At 40.6% G+C, this 27,827-nt stretch overlaps 1 protein-coding gene across 1 annotated transcript in view; it reads left to right on the plus strand.

Annotated features, from left to right (window-relative positions):
• The window catches only part of LOC140730332 (ALK tyrosine kinase receptor-like), a 1,251,709-nt gene that overhangs the window by 352,045 nt on the left and 871,837 nt on the right, over window positions 1-27,827 (plus strand). Inside the window, exon 2 of the mRNA XM_073050601.1 lies at window positions 20,798-20,917. Within this exon, the coding sequence (XP_072906702.1) occupies window positions 20,798-20,917 (120 nt within the window). The remainder of the gene's footprint in view (window positions 1-20,797; window positions 20,918-27,827) is intronic.

Raw genomic sequence — 27,827 nt, forward strand, 5'->3', positions numbered from 1 at the left:
CCAATATGTCCACATTCTTGAAACACCTCCCTCCCATTACTGTGGCTTCAATTCACTTTGTTGCAACAATCACCTGTAGCTGGAAGAGTGTCATTGTTATTGTGATATGTTTATTTAAGAGTTTATTGCAGTGTCCATATAGCTAACTGTTGTCAGCTCTGATAACTTTACAGATGTAGAAAATGCTACATTGAAGCTGACACATTACACTAGATAAGCCATCAATGATGGTCTGGAAGTTTCACATTTGAAAGTCTGTTCTTTTATCAGACTTAGCTTTATTCATTCATTCCTCATGTGCTGTGTCGTGTGACATGGACGATTATGGTCTTTCCATGACAATGTTTGTTCTTGGTAAATTTTATTACCCAAGTGGTTTGCCATTGCCTTCTTCTGGGCAGTGTCTTTACAGGACGGGTGACCCCAGTCATTATCAATACTCTTCAGAGATTGTCTGCCTGACTTCACTGGCAAGTGGAGGGAAGGAATGCCTCACACCTCCTTTGGTAGAGACGTTTCTCTGCCCCACCACTCTAGACTTTGATTAGATCATCTTATGAGATTAGTTTACTGGCGTGCAATGTGCAATGAAATTCCTGCTCACAGTATGCATGCTAATAATAAGTATAATGGTAAATATATCTATGAGTGCAAAATGGCAAAATGGCAAAATGGTGGAGAGATTGCTGTGTAATCTGAAGTAGTCAAAAAAGAAACACTGAAGTGACAATAATAGAATAATCCAGAGAGGTGAAAGTAAGAATACAAGAATGTGTCAGGGCTACCAGGAAGGGAATGTGAAAGAGGTAATTGGTTCAGAAGTCTGAATACAAAGGGGAAATGACTATATCTAACTCTGGATGCCCAGTCTTTTAAGCATTTGTATCTTTTCCCAGAAGCTAGAAGAAAGAAAATGTAACGGCTAAGATAATTACATCTTTGACAATACTATTAGCTTTCGTGAAGAAATGCACCATGAGGGTAGACAGGATGGAAGAAATTGAAAGCCTGTGATGGACTGGGATGTGTTTGCCACCTTCTGCAGATTCAATCAGTTCAGAACAGAGCAGTTGTCAGACCAGTCTGAGATGCAACCCATTGTAAATCTGCAGAAGCATGGGGAAATCCTTGTGGACATGTTGAATTTTCTCAGATGCCAAAGAAAGTAAACGCACTGATGACTGCATCAGTGTGAAAGGGCCAGGGGAAGGTTCAACTATCTCAATCGTGGCTCAGTTTTCGAGGACAGGCTTGTTCTCACCATGCCACCCTTAACACCTCCCGTTTCCTTTAGATCAACACCTAACGGCTTTGCATTACTGAAGTAATGGGATAGATTGTTGTTCTGACACCATAGCCCAAGGCTTACTGTCTCTTTCCTGTGCTCAATTTTCCCACATTTGTGAATGTCTGATAAAGTCTCTGTCAGTCTCCTAGCCTCAGAATCATTCTAGGAAAACAAGATACTGTTCTGAAGTTATTAAATGTAACAAAGTAATTCCTAGGCTCAGCATTTTCCTGCAGCAGCAAATGTAACAAACTCAATGGCTGCAGATGACACATTTGTCAGATGTGTTCAGGAACGTTTCCTTAATCAGTACATTTAAGTCCCAACTAGAGACTGCAATACTTGATCTTCAAATAAAGATTGAGACAGGGCAGGTGACAGAAGTTTGTGTAGGAGAACACTTTGCATCTAGTGAATAATAGACAATAGACAATAAGTGCAGAAGTAGACCATTCGGCCCTTCGAGCCTGCACCGCCATTTTGAAATCATGGCTGATCTTCTACTATCAATACCCGGTTCCTGCCTTGTCCCCATATCCCTTGATTCCCCTATCCATAAGATACCTATCTATCTCCTCCTTGAAAGCATCCAGAGAATTGGCCTCCACTGCCTTCCGAGGCAGTGCATTCCACACCCCCACAACTCTCTGGGAGAAGAAGTTTTTCCTTAACTCTGTCCTAAATGACCTACCCCTTATTCTCAAACCATGCCCTCTGGTACTGGACTCTCCCAGCATCTGGAACATATTTCCTGCCTCAATCTTGTTCAATCCCTTAATAATCTTTTAAGTTGCAATCAGATCCCCTCTCAATCTCCTTAATTCCAGCGTGTACAAGCCCAGTCTCTCTAACCTCTCTGCGTAAGACAGTCCAGACATCCCAGGAATTAACCTTGTGAATCTACGCTGCACTTCCTCTACAGCCAGGATGTCCTTCCTTAACCCTGGAGACCAAAACTGTACACAATATTCCAGGTGTGGTCTCACCAGGGCCCTGTACAAATGCAAGAGGATTTCCTTGCTCTTGTACTCAATTCCCTTTGTAATAAAGGCCAACATTCCATTAGCCTTCTTCACTGCCTGCTGCACTTGCTCATTCACCTTCAGTGACTGATGAACAAGGACTCCTAGATCTCTTTGTATTTCTCCCTTACCTAACTTTATACCGTTCAGATAATAATCTGCCTTCCTGTTCTTACTCCCAAAGTGGATAACCTCACACTTATTCACATTAAACGTCATCTGCCAAGTATCTGTCCACTCACCCAGCCTATCCAAGTCACCCTGAATTCTCCCAACATCCTCATCACATGTCACACTGCCACCCAGCTTAGTACTATCAGCAAACTTGCTGATGTTACTCTCAAAATTCTCATAATGCCACTAGTTTCAAGGTAATTATGGAAAAGGATAGGTCTGGTCCTCAGATTGCGATTCTAAATTGGAGGAAGGCCAATTTTGACGTTATCGGAAAGGATCTGGCAAGTGTGCATTTGGGATAGATTGTTTTCTGGCAAAGGTGTACTTAGTAAGTAAGAGGCCTTTGAAAATAAATTTTTGAGAGCAGAGTTTATCTGTTCCTGTCAATAAAAGGCAAGGAATACAGGTTTATAGAACCTTGGTTTTGAGGGATATTGAGGTCCTGGTTAAAAAAAAAAGTATAAGTAATTCCAAAGAACACTTAGAAGGAATTCAGGAGGGCTAAAAGAAGACATGAGCTTGCTCCAGCAGACAAGATGAAGGAGAATCCTAAGGGCTTCTATAGGATTATTAACAGCAAAAAGATAGCCCAAAGGAGATGGGGCGGGGGGGGGGGGGGGAATTTTAACCAGATTTTTAGCATTTACTCAGGAGACAGACTCAGTCTATAGAAATCAGGCAAAGCAGCAATGAGGTCATGGACCCATTGTAGATTGCAGAAGAGGGGACGCAGTTGCTGTCTTGAGGTAAGTTAGTGTGAATAGATCCCCAGGAACTGACAAGGTCTTCTCTCGGACCCTGTGGAAGGCTAGTTCAGAAACTGCAGGGGCTCTGGCAGAATATTTAAAACATCCTGTGCCAAAGAATTGGAGGATAGCTATCTTGTTCTGTTGTTTAAGAAAGGCTCTAAGAATAAGCTAGGAAATTATAGGCTGCTGAGCCTGACATCAGAAGTGGGAAAGTTTTTGGAAGGTGTTCCAAGGGACCGGATATACGGTATTTGATTTACGCCAGCCGTACCGCTTACTGTTGAGGTCTCAAAATTTCATTCTAGTCTCATCCGACCACAAGACCTTTCTCCATATATTTACAATATCTTCAAAGTGACGGTTTGCAAAGTCTTTATGGGAAAGGATATGCTTTTTTCTTAGTGGTGTAAATATAACACTGTGCATCAGCCAGGTAACACCATCCCTACTGGAAGGTATGATGGAGGCAGCATCGTGCTGTTTTTAAAAACATCGGGATGTTTTTCAGCAGCAGGGACTGGAAATCTTCTCAGGATTGACTTGATGGGAAGCTGAATGCTGCTAAATTCAGAGGGATCTTGGATAAACTGCTAACCTTTGCCAGAGGAAATTCATCTTTCAGTAGAACAATGAGCCAAAGCACACTGATGAATAACCATGCCAGTTGAGTCCTGACCTTAACCTGATCGACCATCTCTGTCCACCGTCACTCTCCAACTAACATGGCACAGCATGAGCAATTTTGTAAGGGGGAATGAACAAATCTTGCCCCATTACATGTACAAAGCAAATAGAGACTTATCCAAATAGACTATTGGCTGTAATAGCTGTGAGAGTTGATTCAACTAAGTACTGAGCAAAGGGGGATGGATATTTTTAAACTGACATTTCAGTTTTTGAATTTTTAGTTTCTCATGCTTTACAATTTTCCCTGATTTTTTTTTGTGGTCTACCGTGAAAAAAGGATCATATGATTCACAAATAAAAACCAAAATCCCTGGTTGTAATACTCATTTATGTGAACAAAGGGCTGGGGGCAAAATACTTTTTCAAAGCAAAAGGTGCAGGTTGATGGGACTAGGCTGATTAATGGTTTGGCTCAAACCAGATGGACCAGTGCTGTAGTGTTCTATGATTCTATAATTCACTCAAATATTGAGTTCAATAATTACACAACTATATGCAGTATTCCCATTGATCCTGACTACAGGAACTAAGCATAGAAAAATTATCAAAACATTGTCTATAATAATTAAAAAGGAACCATTTTATTGCAGTATAGGAGTGGTTTCTAAACAGCATTGATCATTATATTAACACAGAATTAAAGTCCTTAAGACACCAATTACAACAGTTAAACAACACCATTTTCTTCCTCAAATTGATGGGAATCGACAGTTGCTGTTTGACAGCAATGAGTTCTTAGATTAAACAGCTGTGGAGAGAATTAATGTTGTGTTGTAAGATGGCAGCCAAGTTGACTGCTTTGTCCAGGAAGGTGTTGAGTGTCTTGAGTGAAGTCAGAGTTGCACACATCCAGGCATGACTGAGCAAGCGCATGGACGTCAGTGAGTTAGACCAGCGCAAAGTCCTTAAAAGGAGAAAGCTTTGTAGGGGGGGGGGGGCAGTGAAGAAGAGGTAGACAGAGTCGGAGGGCTTTGGCTCAACAGAGTTTCGGTGATAACAGGTTGAGGTAAGGTAAGTCACCTGTGAGGAATAGAAACAGGAAGTATGTCTGTGAGGCTGGTGTTCTGTACTGGGTATCAGATGTGGGAAGTCCAGGGGACTCCCAGACTCCCGGACAGCCACATCTACGCTGGGTGTGTCGAGCTGCAGCTCCTTAGGGACTGGGTTAGGGAACTGGAGATGCAGCTCAACGACCTTCATCTGGTCACGGAGAGCAAGGAGGTGACAGAGAGGAGCTATAGCCAAGTAGTCACACCAGGGCCTTGGGAGACAGATAAGTGAGTAACAGTCAGGAGAGAGAGGGGCAATAGTCAGATACAAAAGAGTACCCGTGTGGCTGACCCCCCCTTAGCAATAAGTACTCCTGTTTGAGTACTGTTGGGGGGGGGGGGTGGCCTACTTGGGGGAAGCAACATGCCGCGCCTCTGGCACAGAGTCTGGCCCTGTGGCTCAGAAGGCTAGGGAAAGGAAGAAGGAAGCAGTAATAGGGGAGTCTATAGTTAGAGGGTCAGACAGGCGATTCTGTGGACGCAGGAAAGAAACACAAATGGTAGTTTGCCTCCCAGGTGCCAGGGTCCGGGATGCTTCTGATCGCATCCACGATATCCTGAAGTGGGAAGGTAAACAGCCAGAGGTCGTGGTACATATTGGTACCAATGACATAGGTAGGAAAAGGGAGGAGATTCTGAAAACAGACTACAGGGAGTTAGGAAGGAAGTTGAGAAGCAGGACCTCAAAGGTAGTAGTCTCAGGATTACTGCCTGTGCTGTGTGACAATAAGTATAGGAACAGATTGAGGTGGAGGATAAATGCGTGGCTGAGGGATTGGAGCAGGTGCAGGGATTCAGATTTCTGGATCATTGGGACCTCTTTTGGGCAGGTGTGACCTGTCAAAAAGGACAGGTCACCAATCCCAAGGAAACCAATATCCTGGTGGGAAGGTTTGCTAAGGCTACCAGGGAGAGTTTAAACTAGAATTGCTGGGGGTTGGGAACTGAACTGAAGAGATGGAGGAAGGGGCTGGTGGCTCACAAATAGAGAAAGCTTGGAAACTGCAAAAAGGAGGATAGGCAGGTGATAGAGAAGGGATACGCTCAGACTGATGGTTTGAGATGTGTCTATTTTAATGCAAGAAGGATCATGATCCAGGACCAGATGAGATGTACCCCAGGCTACTGTGGAAGGTGAGGGAGGAGATTGCTGAGCCTCTGGCAATGATATTTGTATTATCACTGGGGATGGAAGAGGGTCCGGACATAGTCCAGGAAATTATAGACCAGTGAGTCTTACTTCATTGGTTGGTAAGTTAATGGAAAAGATCTTGAGAAGCAGGATTTATTAACATTTGGTGAAGCATAATATGATTAGGAATAGTCAACATGGCTTTGTCAAAAGCAGATCATGCCTTACGAGCCTGATTGAGCCATATTCTGCATGGAGGTCAGTGGCCAGTGGTGTGTCTCAGGGATCTGTGCTGGGACCCCTTCATTTTGTGATTTTTATAAATGACTTGGATAAGGAAGTGGAGGGATGGTTTAGTAAGTTTGCTGATGACACAAAGGTTGGGGGTGTTGTGGATAGTGTGGAGGGCTGTCATAGGTTACAGTGGGACATTGATAGAATACAGAACTGGGCTGAGAGTGGCAGATGGAGTTCAATCCAAATAAGTGTGAGGTGGTTCATTTTGGTAGGTCAAATATGATGGCAGAATATAGTATTAATGGTAAGACTCTTGGCAGTGTGGAGGATCAGAGGGATCTTGGGGCCCGAGTTCATAGGACACTCAAAGCTGCTGTGCAGGTTGACTCTGTGGTTAAGAAGGAATGCGATGCATTGGCCTTCATCAATCATGGGATTGAATTGAATTTAGGAGCTGAGAGGTAATGTTGCAGCTATATAGGACCCTGGTCAGACCCCACTTAGAGTGCTGTGCTCAGTTCTGGTCACCTCACTACAGGAAGGATGTGGAAGCTATAGAAAGGGTGCCGAGGAGATTTACAAGGATGTTGCCTGGATTGGAGAGCATGCCTTATGAAAACAGGTTGAGAGGCTTTTTCCCAGAGCTGAATGGCTAACACGAGAGGGCACAGTTTTAAGGTGCTTGGAAGAAGGTACAGAGGAGATGTCAGCGGTGTTCTTTAAGCAGAGAGAGTTGAGTGCTTGGAATGGGCTGCCAGTGACGGTGATGGAGGCGGATATGATAGGGTTTTTTTAAGAGACTCCTGTACAAGTACATGGAGCTTAGAAAAATGGAGGGCTATGGGTAACCTTAGGTAATTTTTAAAGTAAGTACCTGTTTTGCACAGCATTGTAGGCCAAAGGGCCTGTATTGTGCTGTAGGTTTTCTATGTTCCTGTGTATTCCATCACACTGTTTGCTGAAAGATGGGGGTTGGTTTGTTCACCTCAGATTACTCATATAATTCACAATATTTATCGGACTGCATTAGTCTTGTTCCCGATCAATGGAGATCTTTAGGAGATAGCAGGAGATTCTGGTATTGCTGATGAACATCAAGGATAGGTAGCTGGTCGGTGGCGTAGCAGCCTCCGCACCAGACTTTGTGACAAGTGGCCCCAGGAACTAATTCATCTAGCTGCTGGGTTGAGTGTCGAGCGACCGACTCGGCCTCATTAAGACAAAATCAGACGGAAGTGCTGAAGAAGCGGCAAGGTTGCTACCTGATACGCCAAAAGGCACAGAAAGGAACAGCAGTCAGGGGCAGGAGGTTTGACTCAGTCCTTTTAGTGGTAGTCATTGCACTCATTTGGTGGCATGAACGTAACTTGCCATCTCTCCACCCTTATCTGAAAACCTTGATGCATGCGGTCATGGGAACGTCATCTACAGAGGGCTTTACCGGCAGAACTGAACATCAGCTCTTGTTATTACCATTTTTGCCCATGTGAAAGAAGGAGAATGATTGATGAGGCAGCTAAATGTAATTTGGCCTGAGACATTGCCCTGAGGAATTCTATCCTGGGGTTCCAATGGTTGAGCTTGACAACCACAACCATCTCCCTGAATCTCAGGTATAATTCCACTCATTGAATTGTTCTTCCATTGACACCTATTAAATTCTGCTTCACTTGGTCGAATGCTACCTGGATGTCAAAGCCATCGCTCTCCCCTCTGGAATTCAGCTCTATGACCCAGCATAATTCAGCTATTATGGATCTGTCTGGTCCTTATTTAACCAAGTAGGGGATTGATGAGCAGATTATTGCTGTTCCTTTCAAGCAGTCCTTTCATAGCTGAGCCAGCATTTCCTCCCCTGTCCCCAGTTGCCCTTGAGAAGGTGTTGGTGAGCTGCCTGTTGAACCGCTACAGACATTCAGGTGTTGGCGCACCCAGAGAGAGTTCCGCAGATCTGATGCAGCGACAATGAAGGAACAGTGATAAATTTCCAAGTCAGAATGATATGTGTCACTTGGAATTGCTGACAACACCAATCACTTTGCTGATGATTGAGTCGGCTGATTGGGCAGTCGTGATTTGGATTGAATTGTCCTTGTTTTCAGAGAACAGAGTGTACCTAGAGAGTGTTCCATGTTATCTCGTAGATACCAGTAACATGTAACTTAACATGTTTTAGCATGTAACTGTACTAGAATAGCTGAGCAAGAGACATGGCTGCCCCTGGAATGAAGCTGTTCAGTGCTGCATTAAATATCACTGTTGTCTGGCTGCATTAGTATTGTATCCACTGCTCTCAGCCATTTCTTGATGTCTCAGAATGTGAATTGAATTAGTTGAAAACTGGGCTCCGAAATGGTGAAAATCTCAGAAGGAAGCCAAGGCAACTAATCCACTGGGCACTTCTGCCTGATCATGCTCTATAGTAATTAAAGATTAGCAGGCTCCTTACAACATTCATGGCAATAATTGGATAATACCATATTTGCTGCGATATTGACTACAACAGTTAAACAGGAATACTTTCTCTGCGGCATTGACAAGAAGAGTTAAATGGCATCACCTTTCCTAATGCTGTAATTTATCAGCAGAGCCTGGAAATTGGATGTAATCATACCCATTTATTATGTCCAAATCATGCATAAAGACTAAATGTGTTTTAACATGAAAATAACAATCCTGCCCATCGTGCAATTGAACTGCTTACTTCCAGGTGTAATTCACAGAAGTGTGACCTACATCTTTCTGTTATTAATTATGCACATAATCAACAAAGCAACACTTACAATGATGACCTTTATCAAACAAAATGCACCCTTACAACAATTCAGTTGGAAGATATGAATTAAACTGTTCTTTATGTGTAAGAATATCCATGTGTAGTCAGCCTGAAATGTTACTGCTCTCCGTAATTGTCATGCTATTTCCAGGTCTTGTTTATTGTGGACAGCTGTGGAGCAGGTGAGCAAATGTCCACTTCCCTGTGTTTGCCAAAAAGGTTTAGAAAAGGACACAGTGGTCCTTGTCAAGACTCACCCTGAGAAGTTACCTAACACTGGAGTCTGTGATCTATGAGATGTTCATAGGGATGCATACTGAGGAAAACATTAACTGCCACTGGAAGATGACCATCAACTTGGTGAGAGCAGCAAATCATAAACACAAAAGGTTCTGCGGATGCTGGAAATGCAGAGTATCACACACACAAAATGCTTGAGGAGCTCAGCTGTTCAGACACATCCATGGAGAGGAATAAAGAGCTGATATTTCAGTCCCTTCATTGTTGAAGGTTCTAGGCCCAAAACATTGGCTTCTTGTTCATCTGTATAGATGTTGCCTGACCTGGTGAGGTCCTCCACATTTTGTGTGTGTTAATGTGGTGAAAGACACAGCTTGGTCCATCTGAAACCTACTGGCCTTGCAGTGCAATATGTCTGTAAATGATTGCTGCCACTGGCACGTTCCAAGGTGCAGGGGTTCCTACTGAGGGACACGTTGAAGCTTGGTCCAAAGGTCACAAAGTATTTGAGGAAAGGACTACTGTCTGGTTTCCTGCCATCACTGAACTCAGAGGAGTTGGGTCCTGTTTTTCAGATGGGCAAATACTTTATTGGTGCACTGAGTTAAGCAGAAAGAAGCGCGGTCTTAACATATTGTAAGCGGGTCATTTTACCTGATCGTATAGTGGATTTTGAGAAAGACTTATTAAAGGTGCAATGAATACTGAGCAAAAAAATTGCACTTCCTGTAAACATTATAATGAATTAAGTGTTTTTTGAGAATAAAAATATAATTAGAATTGAGGAGGTATGACGAATGACAGGCCTTATGTATTTACTGCATATTTTATGAATAAAGCATACTTTGGAAAGCAAAAAAAAAAACAAATTGTGAGGTTGGAAAACCATGCACAGCACAGATCTGCTGAGATCTCTGTGTGAGCCTTTCAGAAGGATGGGCCCTAATTGTGAGGGAGTGAAGGGATGAAGACAGGTTAGTGACACAGTGAAAACATCCCAGCAGAGATCTTTGCAGGGAGCTGCTATCGGGAATTTAAACACTCCAGCCAAGGTGAAAGCAGCACCAATAATTCTTTAAAAGGTAATTTTTTTCAGCTTAATCATTTTTCAATCTCCTCCCCCCAACACATAAACTGACTGGTCTCATAATATTAATACAGAGTACAGCAAATAAGGGTAAAATCTCATTTCTAGGCACAAAAATTCCCTGGAGTTCTTACTGCAATAATTATCCTGCCACAAAGTGCCCGCAGTAATCAATTGTAAACATTTAACAATAACAGATTTGCTGCATCTTTGGTTGCATTACTCAGATAGTTGCACTTTCCATGCAACATTTGTGCAATAATTAAGCAGCAGCTAATGTCTCACAGCACTGACTGCAATAATTAAAGACCTCCTGCAGTACTAAATGGAATACTTCCTGCGGGATTGGAGCTAATTTTCAGAACTAATCGGAAACTGTTCAAATTATAGTTACCGCACTCCAGAATCAAGGTCACTTGGTAGCTGAGCAGTGTGCAAACAAAATTCCTATTTTTGCGTGCATGCAGGCTGAGCTCCAAGCCATCAATAACTTGTTCACTGAAGCATACAAGAGGATGAGGGTTTACACTCAATGTCAGCAAATCAAACAACCTCTACCTATCTACAAAATGCACCACGTCACATTCTGACCATAAAGATTCTGGAAAGCACGGATCTTTCACCATATCTTGGGAGCAGACTCTCACAGCAAAGACAGACATTGATGATAAAGTTTACCTTTGCCTTCAATACACCAACAAAGTCAATTGAAGAAAGGGGTGTTTGGAGATCAAGAGCTGATTTGGTATAAAACTCACGGTCTGCTGGGCAGGAGTGACCCATGCTTACCTATACGTTTCTAAGACTTGGGCTACAAATAGCTATCACCTCAAGGCAGTGGAAAGGTACTGTCATTACTGACTCCACAAAATCCTCCAACTTCACTGAAAGGGTAAATAAATCAGAATTTCTCTATGCCCAACACCGACAGATACCTAAAACAAATACACTTTTCCAAGCTTTGTCACTGGTTAAAAAAAATGGAGATGATCAGAGGAAAAGATTAAAAAGTTATGACCTGAGGTTCCTTGATGAAAGTGCAACATCCCAACTGGCTCTTGGGAAGTTCTAGACCATCACTGCTCCAAATTGAGGAGCACGTGGGATAATTTTGAAAATCTTGATGTCATGGTTGGGAACATAAAGGCTGACTTAAGTGTTGGGACTAAAGCACACTACCTTATTAACTACTCTCTGCCCAATCATTGCATAGATCTTGTCCCATTTGCAGAAGAATCTGCAGTTTCCACATTGGCCTGAGCAATGACCACAAAGCTCAAATAGCTAGAGTTGAAGCATGTCATCCTCAATCCCAAAGGACTGCCTAAGATAGAAAAGAACTGGCTGTCTGCAGCATAACTAAAAAGTTGCAATTTACATGCAGCATTGAATATAGTAATCAAGTAACAATAACTAAACTGCAGTAGCATTACTGCAAACCTGACTGTTTTATTGATTGCAATAGTTAAGGAACAGTTTACTGCAAGACTGATAACAATAACTAAACACCAGCATCCTTTTGCAGTACTGACTGCAATAATTGAATTGCAGTTGCTTGCCTCTACTATTGACAACAGCAAGTCAACTACAGCCACTTCTCGGTATTTTGGGATATAATAATTAAAAAAGTCGCATCGACTGAAATTATTAAGCAGAAGTGGATTCCACACTACAGTGGCTTCTGTAATTCAACAGCCATGACATGTCTCCGCAGCAGTGACTGCAGTATTTGAGCTGTAGCAGTCTTTGCCCTGGCATTAATTAAACAGACCACAGAATCCCTGATAATGAAGAACGCTGGGCTCATTCACACAAAACTGAATTGCAACACTCATTAACCATTCTTGACCATCCATTGCAATTTACTTCTGATCCAAGTCCCCATTATGTGATATTTTCCAAGTGAACGATGGCAGCTTGTGAATGCTTCCTCATCACAAGAAGAATCAGAATCAGGAGTATGTTTATTATTACTGATAGAGGTCTGGAAATGTGTTGTTTTCCAGCAGCATTAAGTGCAGTATTTAAAATATAGTGTAAGTTACAATAAGAAATGTATATGTATAAAATTAACTAAGCTGTGCAAAAAAAGAGTGTTCATTGTCCATTCAGTAATCTGATGGCAGAGGGGAAGAAGCTAATCCTAATACATTGAGTGTGTGTTTTCAGGCTCCTGCACCTCCTCTTTGATGGTAGGAATGATAAGAGGACATGTCCTGGGCAGTGGGAGCCCTTAGAGATGCATGCTGTAGTTCTGATGTTCCGTCTTTTGAAGACGTCCCCGATGATGGAGTTGGCTGAGTTTATAACCCACTGCAGCTTTTTTCAACCAGTTAGAATGCTCTCCACAGAAATTTGCTGGAGCCTTTTTTGAAATAACAAATCTCCTCAAACTCTTAATGAAATGTAGCTGCCGGCGTACACCTTGAACCCACTAGAAAAACAATGACAGCTGTTGCTTGGGTATGTTTACACCTAAAGATTATGCTGGATGTCACACAACTTCCACTCTTGAAAATTATCTCCTGTTTCCTTCATGTTCAGTGTGGAAACTGATAAGCACAAGAGACTCTGTAGATGCTGGAATTCAGGGTAACACACAAAATGCTGGAGGAACTCAGCAGGTCAGGCAACACTTATGGAGAGGAATAAACAGTCAATAAATCATCAGTATATCAGAAACCAATATCAATGTTCCTTCACCACAAGCAGTACAGTGTATCAGGGAGACAACGCCTCATTCACCTCAATACTAACAGGGATGAACAACACATGCTAATCCTTCAATGATGTCCACCAGGCTTGACTGGATACAGTTAAAGAGTACACCCAATATCTGATGGAGAACTTATCTCTGCCAAGCGCATGTGTGAAAAGATGCTTGAAAAGTATGTATGAGCAGAATAGGGCAAATTGATACGAGTTTCACAAGCAGCGCCATTTTAGCTCATGTCCGCATGAGCAAATTAATCTTTTGGCCAGTGAAATCAATGACTTATTAGTTACATAAAGTGAAATAAAGACAGGGAGAAAAGGATTTGTTCTGGAAAGGAAGGCAAAGGAGTCCAAAATGGAAAGTAAAGGAAAATGTCATTTTAAAAACCTATTCGTATCACCCAATTATGCAAATCACTAACTACAGATGCTGGGCATCTGAAATAAAAACAGAAAATATTGGAAAAAAACCTACCAGGACAGGCAGCATTCATGAAAAGAGAAAGCCTGAACTTTCATTTCAAAGACCCTTCAGCAGAACTGTCCTGTTTTCCCAATGTTCACTGTTTTTTTTGTAATTTATTTTTTATTGAAGTTCATCATCAAACAAACATTTCCATAAGATGTATTTCAGACATTGTACATATATATCACAAATCTCCACAAAGTATTTATCTGAGGTATACACTTATAGAAAAGAGTGGAAAGAAAAAAACAAGCAAAAGGAAAGAACTATGTCCAATTAGGGAATGATCTTTTTTTTTTACAACAGATTCATTGATTTGTGAGAATAAAATCAGGCCTATGAGGCATTATGAAGTTAAACCATTTTTCCCAGTATGAATCAAATTGTTCCAGTTTATGATTAACAGATGCTGTTATCTTCTCCATTTTGTAAATGTCCATTGTAATTTCCATCGATGTATATAAAGTTGGGCTCTCCTGTGATAACCATTTTCTAGTTTACTGTTTTTTAAGATTCCTCTATTTAAATGCTTTTTTTCTGTGCCAGAGATGTTAGTTGACCAAATGTTGGTTGCTATTCATTACAACAACATGTAATTAAAAGAATGCTTAAACTGATACCTATGCACATTAATATCTACTTTATATGCAGTCAGTGGTCATTTTATTAGGTGCAGGAGTGGAACCCATTGTGGTCTTCTGTTGCTGTGGCTCATCCACTTCAAGTTCAACATGTTGTGCATTCAGGGATGCTCTTCTGCACACCGCTGTTGTAACACACAGTCATTTGAATTGATGTTATCTTCCTGTCAGCTTGAACCAGTCTGATCATTCTATTCCCATTAACAAGGCACTTTTGTCCAGGGAACTCCGGCTAACCGGATTTTTTTTTTGTTTTTTGCACCTATCAATGAAAAACTCTAGAGACTGTTGTGCGTGAAAATCCCCAGAGATCAGTAGTTTCTGAAATACTCAAATCACCCCATCTGGCACCAACAATCATTCCACTGTCAAAGTCACTGAACTTTTTGACCATTTCTGCATGGTTTTCTCCAATGAGTATCTACCACATAATTGTTTGATTAGATATTTGCATTAACAAGCAAGTGTACAGGCATACCTAATAAAATAAAAGTGTATATTATGCAACTTCAGCACATCTTGACATTCAATATGTGTTAATAGTGATGCAGATACCAAAGTCCTATTTGTGTAACACTTAGATTACATCTTTCAGAAGTTTATATTCAACCATTTATCTGCTCCTTGGTTGATGTTGCAGTGGTATTTTTACACTAAAAATAGAGAGAATTATAAATGTAATGAAAAATCTAGTTCATGTGTCTTACAATTTTAAAAAATGGTTACAGATTTTTTTTTAAACTTTAATTGATTTGCCTTTTTGAGGGATGTATTTTCGTAGCCACTTCTCTTTCCCTTTGCTAGTTCAGCAGTATTTCTTTTTTTACTACTGTTGGGTTCAGTTATAATGGCTCACTCCTCAGATTTGCCTGACAGGCAGGTGCAAAACGCACTGTTCAATTATTTATTTTAAGCTCTTCAGTGGGACAGAAATTCCTCAATTGTTTTCAGGTTCCAAGTGAATAAGGAAAATTAGTTGTTAATTGTTCTCAACTCCCGCATCTTCAGTTCCAGTGATTTCATTGAGAATGACAATAAACAAAGCTGGTACTCCTGCATTTCCTTCACGCTGGCGGCTGAGGATGGATTTATTCCTCAATCACCCAGCTATCAAAAAAAACCTGCTGAATTTCTTTGACAGACCATTCATGATCAGCAACTGGCCCATTGAGGTGCAGTATTGCTGCACACTGCCATCTTGTAACATAACCAGCTGTAGTTGTCCTGACGAAGGGTCTCGGCCCGAAACGTCGACATCGCTTCTCCCTATAGATGCTGCCTAGCCTGCTGTGTTCTACCAGGATTTTGTGTGTGTTGTTTGAATTTCCAGCATCTGCAGATTTCCTCGTGTTTGCAGTTGTAGTTCGATGCTATTGTGCTAATATGCTATATATTTTCTTTTTGATGGAATGAAAAACCTGCTTACAAATGCCTTCTGTGTGCTGCGAGAAGCTAAACACTATGATTAATTTCAAGTCAAGATTATGAAAACATGCTGAAATCTAATGTGGTCTTCTGTTTATCCATTAACTTTCACAAAAGCTGAGATCGGGTCTATATTATAATCCTGCAAAGATGAAACTCAGTTAAATCAGGATGTAATATTATCAGAGAATCTTTATTGAAATTGATGGAGACACATTGGGCATAAAGAGCATTCACTCAATGAACTTGGGGCTGGTTGACTCATGAAAATTAATGCACTTATAATATGATACTGACAGTGGGCCATAAATTATTGTTTACTTTGGTTTACAACAGCTACTGTATCGAAAACCATGATCATTATTGAATTAGAGACTGCTATAGAAACATAGAAACAAAGAAAACCTACAGCACAATACAGGCCCTTTGGCCCACAAAGTTGTGCCGAACATATCCCTACCTTAGAAATTACTAGGCTTACCCATAGCCCGCTATTTTTCTAAGCTCCATGTACCTATCCAAAAATCTCTTAAAATACCCTATCGTATCCGCCTTCACCACCGTTGCCAGCAGCCTGTTCCACGAAAAAAACCACTCTCTGCGTAAAAAACTTACTCCTGACATCTCCTCTGTACCTACTCCCCAGCACCTTAAACCTGTGTCCTCTTGTGGCAACCATTTCAGCCCTGGGAAAAAGCTTCTGACTATCCACACGATCAATGCATCTCATCATCTTATACACCTCTATCAGGTCACCTCTCATCCTCGTCGCTCCAAGGAGAAAAGCCCGAGTTCACTCAACCTATTCTCATAAGGCATTCTTCCTGATCCAGGCAACATCCTTGTAAATCTCCTCTGCACCCTTTCTATGGCTTCCACATCCTTCCTGTAAAGAGGTGAACAGAACTGAGGACAGTATTCCAAGTGGGGTCTGACCAGGGTTCTATATAGTTGCAACATTACCTCTTGGCTTATAAATTTAATTCCACAATGAATGAAAGCCAATACACCGTACGCCTTCTTAACCACAGAGTCATCCTGCGCAGCTGCTTTGAGTGTCCTATGGATGTGGACCCCAAGATCCCTCTGATCCTCCACACTGCCCAGAGTCTTACCATTAATACTATATTCTGCCATCATATTTGACCTACCAAAATGAACCACCTCACACTTATCTGGGTTAAACTCTATCTGCCACTTCTCAGCCCAGTTTTGCATTCTATCAATGTCCCACTGTAACCTCTGACAGCCCTCTACACCATCCACAACACCTCCAATCTTTGTGTCATCAGCAAACTTACTAACCAATACCTCCACTTCCTCATCCAGGTCGTTTATAAAAATCACGAAGAGTAAGGGTCCCAGAACAGATCCCTGATGCATTCCACTAGTCACTGACCTCCATGCAGAATATGACCCATCTACAACCATTCTTTGCCTTCTGTGGGCAAGCCAGGTCTGGATCCACAAAGCAATGTCCCCTTGGATCCCATGCCTCCTTACTTTCTCAATAAGCCTTCGATCGGGTACCTTATCAAATGCCTTGCTGAAATCCATATACACTACATCTACTGCTCTTCTTTCATCAATATGTTTAGTCACATCCTCAAAAAATTCAATCAGGCTCATAAGGCATGACCTGCCCTTGACAAAACCATGCTGACTGTTCCTAATCATATTATACCTCTCCAAATTTACATAAATCCTGCCTCTCAGGATCTTCTCCATCAACTTACCAACCTCTGAAGTAAGATCACTGGTCTATAATTTCCTGGGCTATCTCTACTCCCTTTCTTGAATAAAGGAACAACATTCGCAACCCTCCAGTCCTCCAGAACCTCTCCCGTCCCCATTGATGATTTAAAGATCATCTCCAGAGGCTCAGCAATCTCCTCCCTTGCCTCCCACAGTAGCCTGGGGTACTTCTCATCCGGTCCTGGTGACTTATCCAACTTGATGCTTTCCAAAAGCTCCAGCACATCCTCTTTCTTAATATCTACATGCTCAAGCTTTTCAGTCTTCCAAAAGTCATCACTATAATCACCAAGATTCTTTTCCATAGTGAATACTGAAGTAAAATATTCATTAAGTACCTCTGCTATTTCCTCCAGTTCCATTCACACTTCCCCACTGTCACACTTGATAGGTCCTATTCTTTCACGTCTTATCCTCTTGCTCTTCACATACTTGTAGAATGCCTTGGGTTTTCCTTGATCCTGCCCACTAAGGCTTTCTCATGGCCCCTTCTGGATCTCCTAATTTCCTTTTTAAGCTCCTTCCTGTTAGCCTTATAATCTTCTAGATCTCTAACATTACCTAGCTCTCTGAACCTTTTGTAAGCTTTTTTTTTCTTCTTGACTAGATTTATTACAGCCTTTGTACATTACGGTTCCTGTACCCTACCATAACTTCCCTGTCTCATTGGAACGTACTTATGCAGAACTCCGCACAAATATTCCCTGAACATTTGCCACATTTCTTCCGTACCTTTCCCTGAGAACATCCGTTCCCAATTTAAGCTTCCAATTTCCTGCCTGATAGCCTCATAATTCCCCTTACTCCAACTAAACACATTTCTAACTTGCCTGTTCCTATCTCTCTCCAATGCTATTGTAAAGGAGATAGAATTATGACCACTATCTCCAAAATGCTCTCCCACTGAGAGATCTGACACCTGACCAGGTTCATTTCCCAATACCAAATCAAGTACAGTCTCTCCTCTTGTAGCTTTATCTACATATTGTGTCAAGAAACCTTCCGGAACACACCTAACAAACTCCACCCCATCTAAACCCCTTGCTCTAGGGAGATGCCAATCGATATTTGGGAAATTAAAATCTCCCATCACGACAACTCTTTTATTATTGCCCTTTCCAGGATCTGTTTCCCTATCTGCTCCTCAATATCCCTGTAACTATTGGGCAGCCTATCAAAAACACCCAGTAAATTTATTGATTCCTTCTTGATCCTAACCTCCACCCATAGAGATGTCGTAGACAATCCCTCAATGATGTCCACCTTTTCTGCAGTCATGACTCTATCTCTGATTAACAGTGCCACACCCCCACCTCTTTTGTCTCCCTCCCTGTCCTTTCTTTATAGCCCTTGATCCTTCCTTGTCACGTGGTTCCTTTACTGCTTTCATGATCAAGTATAAAGGGGGCTGGTGGAACTTGATATGCCCATGACATGACTTGCAGCACAAGTCACACCGAACACCGAAATGGAGATGGAGTTACCCTCGGAACATTAATCGAATTGAGTACATGTACATGGACTGTTCTCATAGGAAAGCAGCATCCAACATTAAACACGCCCATCATCCTCTTCTCACTTCTACCATCAGGCAGAAGGTACAGGAGCCTTAGGTCCCACACCACTAGGTTCAGGAGCAATTATTACCTCAAGCTATCAGGCTCCTGGATCGGCATGAATAACTTCTTTCATCACCAATCTCAAATGATTTTACCATCTATAAAGGGGTCCTTCCAAATTATGTTCTTGACATTATCTTTTTATTTGCATAGTTTGTTTTCTTTTGCACAATGGTCATTTTTGATAAAAAATTATTTTGCATTTCTGTTTACCTGTAAATGCTTGCAAGAAAATTAAATCTCAAAGTAGCATATGATAATAACATGGAATTTGATAATACATTTACTTTGAACTTTGAACTGTAAATAGGCTGTAGACGATATACAGAGTAGGAACCTCTGGATTGCCATACTGAAACATAATTCTGCAATTATTTAAGCAAACATGGCAACAGATGGTATGTTGGTCTTTACTGAAAATGGATCAGTGTATAAAAGTAAGGCTTTACATTAAATTATGGAAGTGACTATTCTAGTGGAGATCTTGTGTAACACATCAGCCACTGTGGTCTAAATGGAATTTGGGAAATTTGGTTGTTCTTAAAGGAATAAACAAATAATCCAAAAAAAAACATCAGGAAGCAAGGTGTTACAAGGTCTTTCAAATCATTAATGTAATTCCAGTTCATCATTCATCCAATAGCTCATGTCTTTCTATCTCTTCATCTGAACATAATGCAGAAATAAAATAAAGATTGCAAATCAAATTTATAAATGAAATTACATCATAAAGCATTTCCCTAGTTAAGAGGTGCAAGCTAGCTTTAAACTTTGCAAGCTCCCTTTAAACTTTGCAAGCTACCTTTAACTGATGCTTGCAGCTCAACATATTGGCCTCCTGCTGAAGTCACTTAGTGCTGGCTGAATGCCACAATCATTATAATGAGCGAGCAGCACAGAGTTGGCACTCTGCCTGCCTCACATTGAACAAGCACAGACTACCCATGCATCTCATTCCTTGGGCTTGTTTACGCCGTTTGTCGAATTTAGCCTTTGTTATCTCTGTTCCTTCTGTTGCCATTTTGTGTGGGTTAATAACTTATGTTCCTGTGGTAAAAAAGGCTAAAACAGCAATTGATTCTGGATTCCTTTTACAAACAGATTTTTGAATCAATCTTGGTCAATGTGTAGAAAATAGAACCAAAAATCTTTCATTTGTAAGCGTATTAGCCACTGTGGTATAAATGGAATTTAGGAAGTCAATTTTAGCGGGAAATATATGAGTTTCTAACTCATCGGTTTGTACTTCCAGGAGGAATAACCAAACAAATCAAAAAACCAACATGTTAGAAGGCAAGAAATAAAAAGATGTCTGAAGATCTTTTTGTCACTAGGGACAAAGCCAGAGAAACATTGATTGTTTACTGCAGCTGCAGAGCCTTAGACACTGTAAAAAGAATGTGCAGAGAGCCTAATGGTTATGTAAGTTATTGGCAAAATCTTTTTAGCCAGAAGTTGGTTTTGGATAGGACACAGTACTGGTTTGGTGAATGAAGCATGGCACACTAAACTAGACATATAACTTGACAGGCAACAAGGTGAAGCATGAAAATGCAGGCTGTTTTGAGATTAGCACAAAGTTGATACTATCCATTAACAAAGCCTGATTGCTGACTATTTGTATCAACTGCACTTTGAAGTCAGGATATTTTAATTTCCAGAGTGTGATATTTTTACATTGTCTGCTGTGTTGCTTTGTAAAGTGATGCCAATTATGCTTTCTGTGTTATAGCTTCTGGGGCTCCACAATTAGAAGAAAACGGTGAGATTGCAAATAATGAACTGACTACTTGGAATTTTACATGGCTGTTAAAGGATGAGACACCTTTGTCTACATATCAAAGGCCACATGGTGAGTAGCTTTTCAATAAACTAATATTGGCTATCTTTGTCCAATAATTAACATGTTTACCATTCAGTAAATTCATGCTTAAATGTGGTTCATTATGCTATAAATCATTCTGTTTTTAGTTACCATTAAAGATTTTTCAATGTTAACTTAGAGAAAAGCTTGACATGAGGAGTTAAGTGTTGAAAACTTTGGGATAAGGCCAAATGCAATGACTTAAATGGCTATTAAATTTCTTTTTCTTTTCTGATCGTGTTTACAGAGGTAAGTTCTGATGTCAACAATAAGCCAATAACCCTATTGACTGTATCCCCTTTATTGAATTACATTCTTTTTGCAATAAAATATTGTTCAACTGTGAACAACAAAACAGAGGAACGTTGGTTCATTTGGTAGTATATATGGTACACACACACACACACACACACACACACACACACACACACACACACACACACACACACACACACACACACACACACACACTTTATTGGATATTTATTGACATGTATGTGGAATAGGCCCTTCCAGCCCTTCGAGCTCTACTGCCCAGTACAATTTAATTATTTAATTCTAGCCTATCCATGGGACAATCTACAATGACCAATTAACCTACCAACCGTATGTCTTTGGACTGTGGGAGAAAATCAGAAAACTCACGTGGTCATGGGGAGAGTGTACAAACTCCTTACAGGCAGCTGCAGGAATTGAACCCGGGTCGCTGGAACTGTAAAGCGCTGTGCTAACCACAATGCTACCATGCCGCCCCAGTAAGTACACACACACAGTCAGATGACAATCAGCTTGAACTTGAAAATGGTTGATTATTGCATCAAGCGATTGGTACATATACGAGTGGTGAAACTGCTCTGCGTTTACAATAGATTTGGTGGTTCTGTGGTGGAACTAGCTGAGCTGCTCTCTCACAGCTCCAATGGAATGGGCTCAACCTTGATCATAGGTGGAGCTTGTACAATTTCTCTGGTGTTTTCCTCCAGGAGCTCTGATTTTGTTTCCACATTTCAAAACGGGCAGGTTAGTAGGTTAATTGAGCACTGTAAATTGCCCTTAGTGTACAGGAGAAAGTACAATCTGGGAGGAATTGATGGAAATGCAGGGAGAATGAAAATGGAATTAGTGTAGGATTAGTATAAGAAGGTGCTTGCTCGCTGGCATGGACTCAGTGGGCCGAAGGGCCTGTGTCCATGTTTGTGTTTTTTTTAACTGAAAGTTTTTTGCAGTGGCATTAAACCCACTTTAGGAACTCTGGAGTGTATTATGTACAAGTAGGACATAAAAGACATTAACATCAGGATACGGTGTGAAAATTGCTGACACACCTAAACTGCCCTCCCTCTAGAAAATTAACAGAAGTATTCTGTAAAGACCATCCACCTGATGTAATTTCCATTTTGAAACATAACACTGCATATGATTTGAAAACTCGTGGAGGACCTTGTCAAGAAACTCCAATAACAGTTATTGTTGTATAAAGAGTACATTTGTTTCATACTCTGATGGAAACTTAATTTTAATGTGAAGGAAAACTGATTTGACGTGCTCCTCAGTAAATATTCTATATATGTAAATTCTTGAATGCCAAATTTCAGTTTTGATTCCTATTTATAATCTGTTGGATTAAATCATCTGGTTATGAAGAAAAGTGGATAGGTTTTCATTGATATCATACTTGACATGGCCTCAGGTTGAGAGAGCAATGAATAATAACTCAGTCATCAATAGGTGGGAATGTTGCTTCAAATCCTACAATGGCAGCTGAGAACTTTAAAATCAAGTTGCTTAATATGTTTGGAATGGATGGATCAGTAATGAGTACCAGTTTCCACCTTTAATTGGCTTGTCCTTTGTGACTCAGGTCTCACCATTGAGGCTGATTTTTAACAGCCCTCTGAAGTAGCTCAGTAAAGAGATTATTACCAGTAGTGTTTGTATCCTGTGACTGAAATAAAAAAATAGGTTATCCCAAAGCACCTTTCTGCCATTGCAATAGTTTTGAAGTTTAGTCACTCTGGTTAAGTAGGAATCGGTTAGCCAATACCATATGCGCAGGTAACACTCTTCCACAAGCAGCCAGGTGACAAGGGCATATTTTGTTTACTGGAGCTAACACAGGGATAAATATTGATCTGGACAGTTAGGATAAATCTCCTAGGAGAGCATCAGCCTTGGTATAAAATGTGATCTGAAGAAAAGCACCTCTAACAGTGTGTTAGATCCTCAATACTTCACTGGAATGTCAGTCTAGAATTTTATGGTCAAGTTCCTGGCATGTAACTTGAACCCTAACCTCCTGATTCAGAAGTGAAAGTGCCGCATACTAAACCGAGAAACAGTTGATGTGATGGTAGAAACAGTCCTGGTATTGTTCCATTGGAATCTAATCTGTTCCTGACCAGCCTGGACTCATGCACATTGTAACAGTGTTCGTACTGCACAGAACTGAGTGATTCCCCACACACCAGTGTGCAAGCATGAACATTAAGTGAGATTGACAACTTGAAGAAGATGTCACACGCAAAGCCATTGCTCTTCCAAAACATGCTGCTCGATCGTTTGCAAACTAACTCCCTGAGATACTACACAGCTCAATGAATAGTTCACTTAGGCAGTGTTTTTTTTTCCCATATCTTCCCTTAACCTCCTTGTTAGATGCTGTTCCACTTACTCAGGTCTCAATAAATGGGCATCGACTACAAAAAAATTTGACAGTGATTGTTGACAGGCTAGCAGGAAAACCACAGCTAAATCTGATGTTGACAATAGCAGTTTCAAGCTTAACTCATCGACTGGCATGAACCTATATGTAATTACATAATGATCCCTTTAAAGTACTAGGCCACCACTGATAGTAAAAAGAAATACTTGTATTTATTCTGCAGCTTCCAAGATGTCTTTGAGCTTCACCTCCAAAGTTCAAAGTAAATTTATTATCAGAATACATATATGTTACCATAGCAACACACACACGATACTGGAGAAACTCAGCAGGTCAGGCAGCATCCATGGAAATTAATAAACTGTTGATGTATTGTGCCAAGACCTTTCTTCATAACTGGAAGGGAAGGGAGAACATGCCAGAATAAAAAGGTGGGTGGGGGGGTGAACACAGCCTTGAGGTTTGTTTTCTTGTGGGTATACACAGTAAGTCCAAGAAACACAATAGAATCAAATAAAGACCTCACCCTACAGGATGAGATTTCATCCAGTTCAGATCTGGTGAAAGAAGAGTTAATTAAGATAAGCAAGTAGACTTTCTCATCTCTAGATTTAAAGTCTTGTGATTCATGTTGTTTTGGTTTTATTTTGGTCCCATTTTTCAAAGGAGTTTTGGCATCCTAATAGTGTTGTATCAATAGTGCAGTTTCACTGTCTTCTGTACCTTAGGCAATCCCTTAGAGGATGTCAAAATGCTCTCAGTGCACTTGATATAGGAGCCATGCATCTGTTTTCTCTCTGTATTGTAATCTGTGTTGTGGTTTTATGGTCATTTGCCACATGTGTGGGGGCATGGTAATAGTGAAGGGAATAAGTTACGTATTCATGCTTTATTCTGGTTAGTTTTAGAGCTGAGGAGTGCTGGGTGTGATATATTTTGTTGATCACTTAATTTCCTTTGTAATCGCTTAGTGCTACTTAACTTTGCTTAAGTATGTTTAATATCACTAGTTTTAGTGTCATAAGTTTCAGTGTTTCAATATTGTACGTTTTGTTAGTTACTAATAAAGGATCAAATATATTTCTTTGACTTTTTGAACATTATTATCGGATTGGATCTGAGGTTGCCTCATAAAGAATAACTTCCAATATTTGGTCTCTGGCAGGTTTGTTCAAGTAGCCGCTACAATGACATAGTTATTTATAATGGAATACCTTAATGCTGTCACTCCCAGGTTTGGAATATATTTTGCTCTCATAGCCCATGTAGTTCTGTCCCTTAAATTTACTCAACAGAAGATTATCAGCTGATCACACGTACTTTTCCAGGATAAGTTCATAGATTTTAGTAGAGGATGATTTTGTTCATTTCATCGTACATTACAAGGTAAAAAATGAGAGCAGCAGGACCAGTAAAGGAACAGTGATCATTAGATGTCATTATATTTCATATTTCAATATTAATCAACAGGGTTTAATGGTTATGGAGATAAGTCTTCACATCAGTGAACTAATGCACTGAAATAGGAGCTTTCATGTAGGAGAAAAGAATTTCACTATTATTGAATTCCTCTTTGAGTTCAGCCACTGTTGATTGCTAGAAATCTGAATTAAAAAATTGGAAATGCATTGCCACACAGTAAGCAATCGAAAATGAAAGGCTGGTGGAGTTGATAATTCAAGTTTAATATTTCTTGCAAATTCAAAGAATGGCGCGTCCAAAACTTTAATACATCCTAACTTTCAAATACCTGCCAGACTACAGAACATATATGATATTTTTTCACCCTTATCTTAAATAAGGGTTTTTAGTTGTCAGTGAACTTTCAATACTCAGAAAATAAACAATGCATTTAAAAAAAAAGAAACTAGTCACTATTGCACTGTCTGTTTAATCTGGCACCTCTATTTAAGACTCTATTTAAGAATGCTTCTTTGATTGAGACAGTCTGCTGGTATGAAACCCAGCAATAATCACAAAGAATGTAAAAACCCTCCACAGTTCATTATGGTAATGCAAATATTATAGTAAAGTGAATTGCATGCGTTTTGCAAATGGAATTATATTGCTATCATTCAGAAAATTGTAATCACAATAAATAGCAAGTTATTATTGCCGAGTTGTTATCGTATGAAACAGACAACCTCAGAACACTGGGAAATATTTGCAGAGAGCTCAGTGAATAGGGAGCAGATATTTAAAACGATTGGTAGAGGGATGAAAGGAGAGTGGCAGAATAACCTCTTCACTCAAAGAACTCACAGCATGATAGTGTGAGGGTTGAGGTAGAAATCTGAATTGCAATCAAAAGTACACAGGTGAGACACAAAACACTGAATGGTGAAAACTGGAGCAAAGAAAAAAGAGCTGCTGAAGGACTGAAAGACAGTGGAGAGATAGCCCAGTGTAATGACGGGAGGGGAAAGGGCACGGCAAGATCTGGCTAATGATAGGTGCATCCAGTTGAAGAGAGGTTGCTTGGAGGATGGAGACAGGTGAGTCAAGGAAGGGTGGAGATAGTGTAAGAGGTAAGGTGGTAAGATGACATGGCAGCAATGGACTGCAGATTATGGAATAGGATAAGAAATTAAAATGAAAAGAAACCAAATAAGGAAGGTGGAGGTGGCCAGATAGATACAGTGAGGAAAGGGGACCCTGTGGAGAAGTGTGTTGCTGATGGGCATACGGCATAGATTGGAGAAGGGAAAGAAACTGGTATATGGCAGGTTGGGAGACATGGAGAATATGGTTCTTACAAAAAGCAGAAAGGGGTGCGGATAGAATGATGAGATCACGTCACATCTGGTGGAAATGTCGAAGAATGTTGTGTTGGATGTGAAGGATGGTAGTGTGAAAGAAAAGGACCAAGTGAACTTAATCCTTGTTCTGTCTGAAGGGAGGTGATTTGAGAGCTATATTGTGGGAAATTTTGTGAGATGTGGCTGAGAGCGACATCAGCCACAGTGGCTTGAGGGGCGGGTAAGTAGTTTTTCCTGAAAGAGGACATCTCAGAGGTCCTGGAGGACTTGGGAATAGGTGAAGTAGAAATGAAGAAACTAAGAGAAATGAATGGTCTCTTTACAAGAGACAGGGCAGGAGGAAGTTTAGTCAGTCAGAAGGGGAGTTTATGGGTGTGTAGGTAATGCTAGTGGATAGATTCTCCCCCGTGGTAGAGATTGTGGATCACGAAAGGAGAAAGAGGTGTTGGAAATTTTCTGAGTGAATGTGAAGATAGGGTGAATGTCACCAGCAAAATTAATAAGATTGATGGGTTCCGTGTGGGTTCAGGAGGTGGCACTGATGTAGTTTTCGATGTAGTGCAGAAAGAAGAGGGGATTGGTGCCAGAGTTTATTGGGAACAAAGACTATTTCATGTAGACAACAAAAAGGCAGGCATAGCTGGGGCCCATGTGAGTGCCATGCCTAAAACTTTGATTTGTAGAAAGTGAGAGGAATCCAAAGAGAAGATGTTCAGGGTAAGCACGAGTTGTCAGGCAGAGGAGAGTGTTGGTAGAAGGATTGATTGAATCTATGTTCTGGCAATAAATAGACAACTCTAAAACCTTCCTAATGGAGAATGGAAGTGTATAGGAATAGGCATCCATGAAGAATATGAGGCATGGGGAGGCAGAGAACTGGAAGTTGTTAAAGTTGTCATGAGTATACGCAGTGTCAGGATAGGACAAGAAGGGACAAGTATGAGGAGATAAATTCAGTGGGACAAGAACTGTTGGCCTACCAAAGATGTACTGTTTCTGAATCTTCTGTAGGTGATAGAAACAGAAAGGACAAGCTTAGGGAGCTGTCACGTTGGATGCTGTGGAGGGGAGGTCTCTTGATGTGATTAGATGGTGTACATTGGTGGGGTCATGGACAAGGAATAGGCATGAGAAGATATCCAATAACCTCTGTTATCCTCTGCAAGTTGACAGACTAAGAGTTAGAAGGTAGATTTACCTCCATTAGCTCTAAGCCAATGACCTCATTCCATGATTAGCATTTCTCTGATTCTGAAGCAATAAATTCCGACAATTCAGAAAACTTCATCAGCTTTAAAAAAACATATGTATGTGTTTGAAACAATTAAAATATAGCATACAATCACAATAATACATTTATCGCTGCCAGCTTGTATTTTTAATATAGTTTTATAGAAGAGAAAGTAATTTCCTTTGAAGTACAGATCTTCTTATAGCATGGTTGCTCTTTTTAAAACATGGTTTCCTGTTTTACTCA

This window comes from Hemitrygon akajei, chromosome 7 (assembly GCF_048418815.1).
Source record: "Hemitrygon akajei chromosome 7, sHemAka1.3, whole genome shotgun sequence".
Taxonomy (NCBI): Eukaryota; Metazoa; Chordata; class Chondrichthyes; order Myliobatiformes; family Dasyatidae; genus Hemitrygon; species Hemitrygon akajei.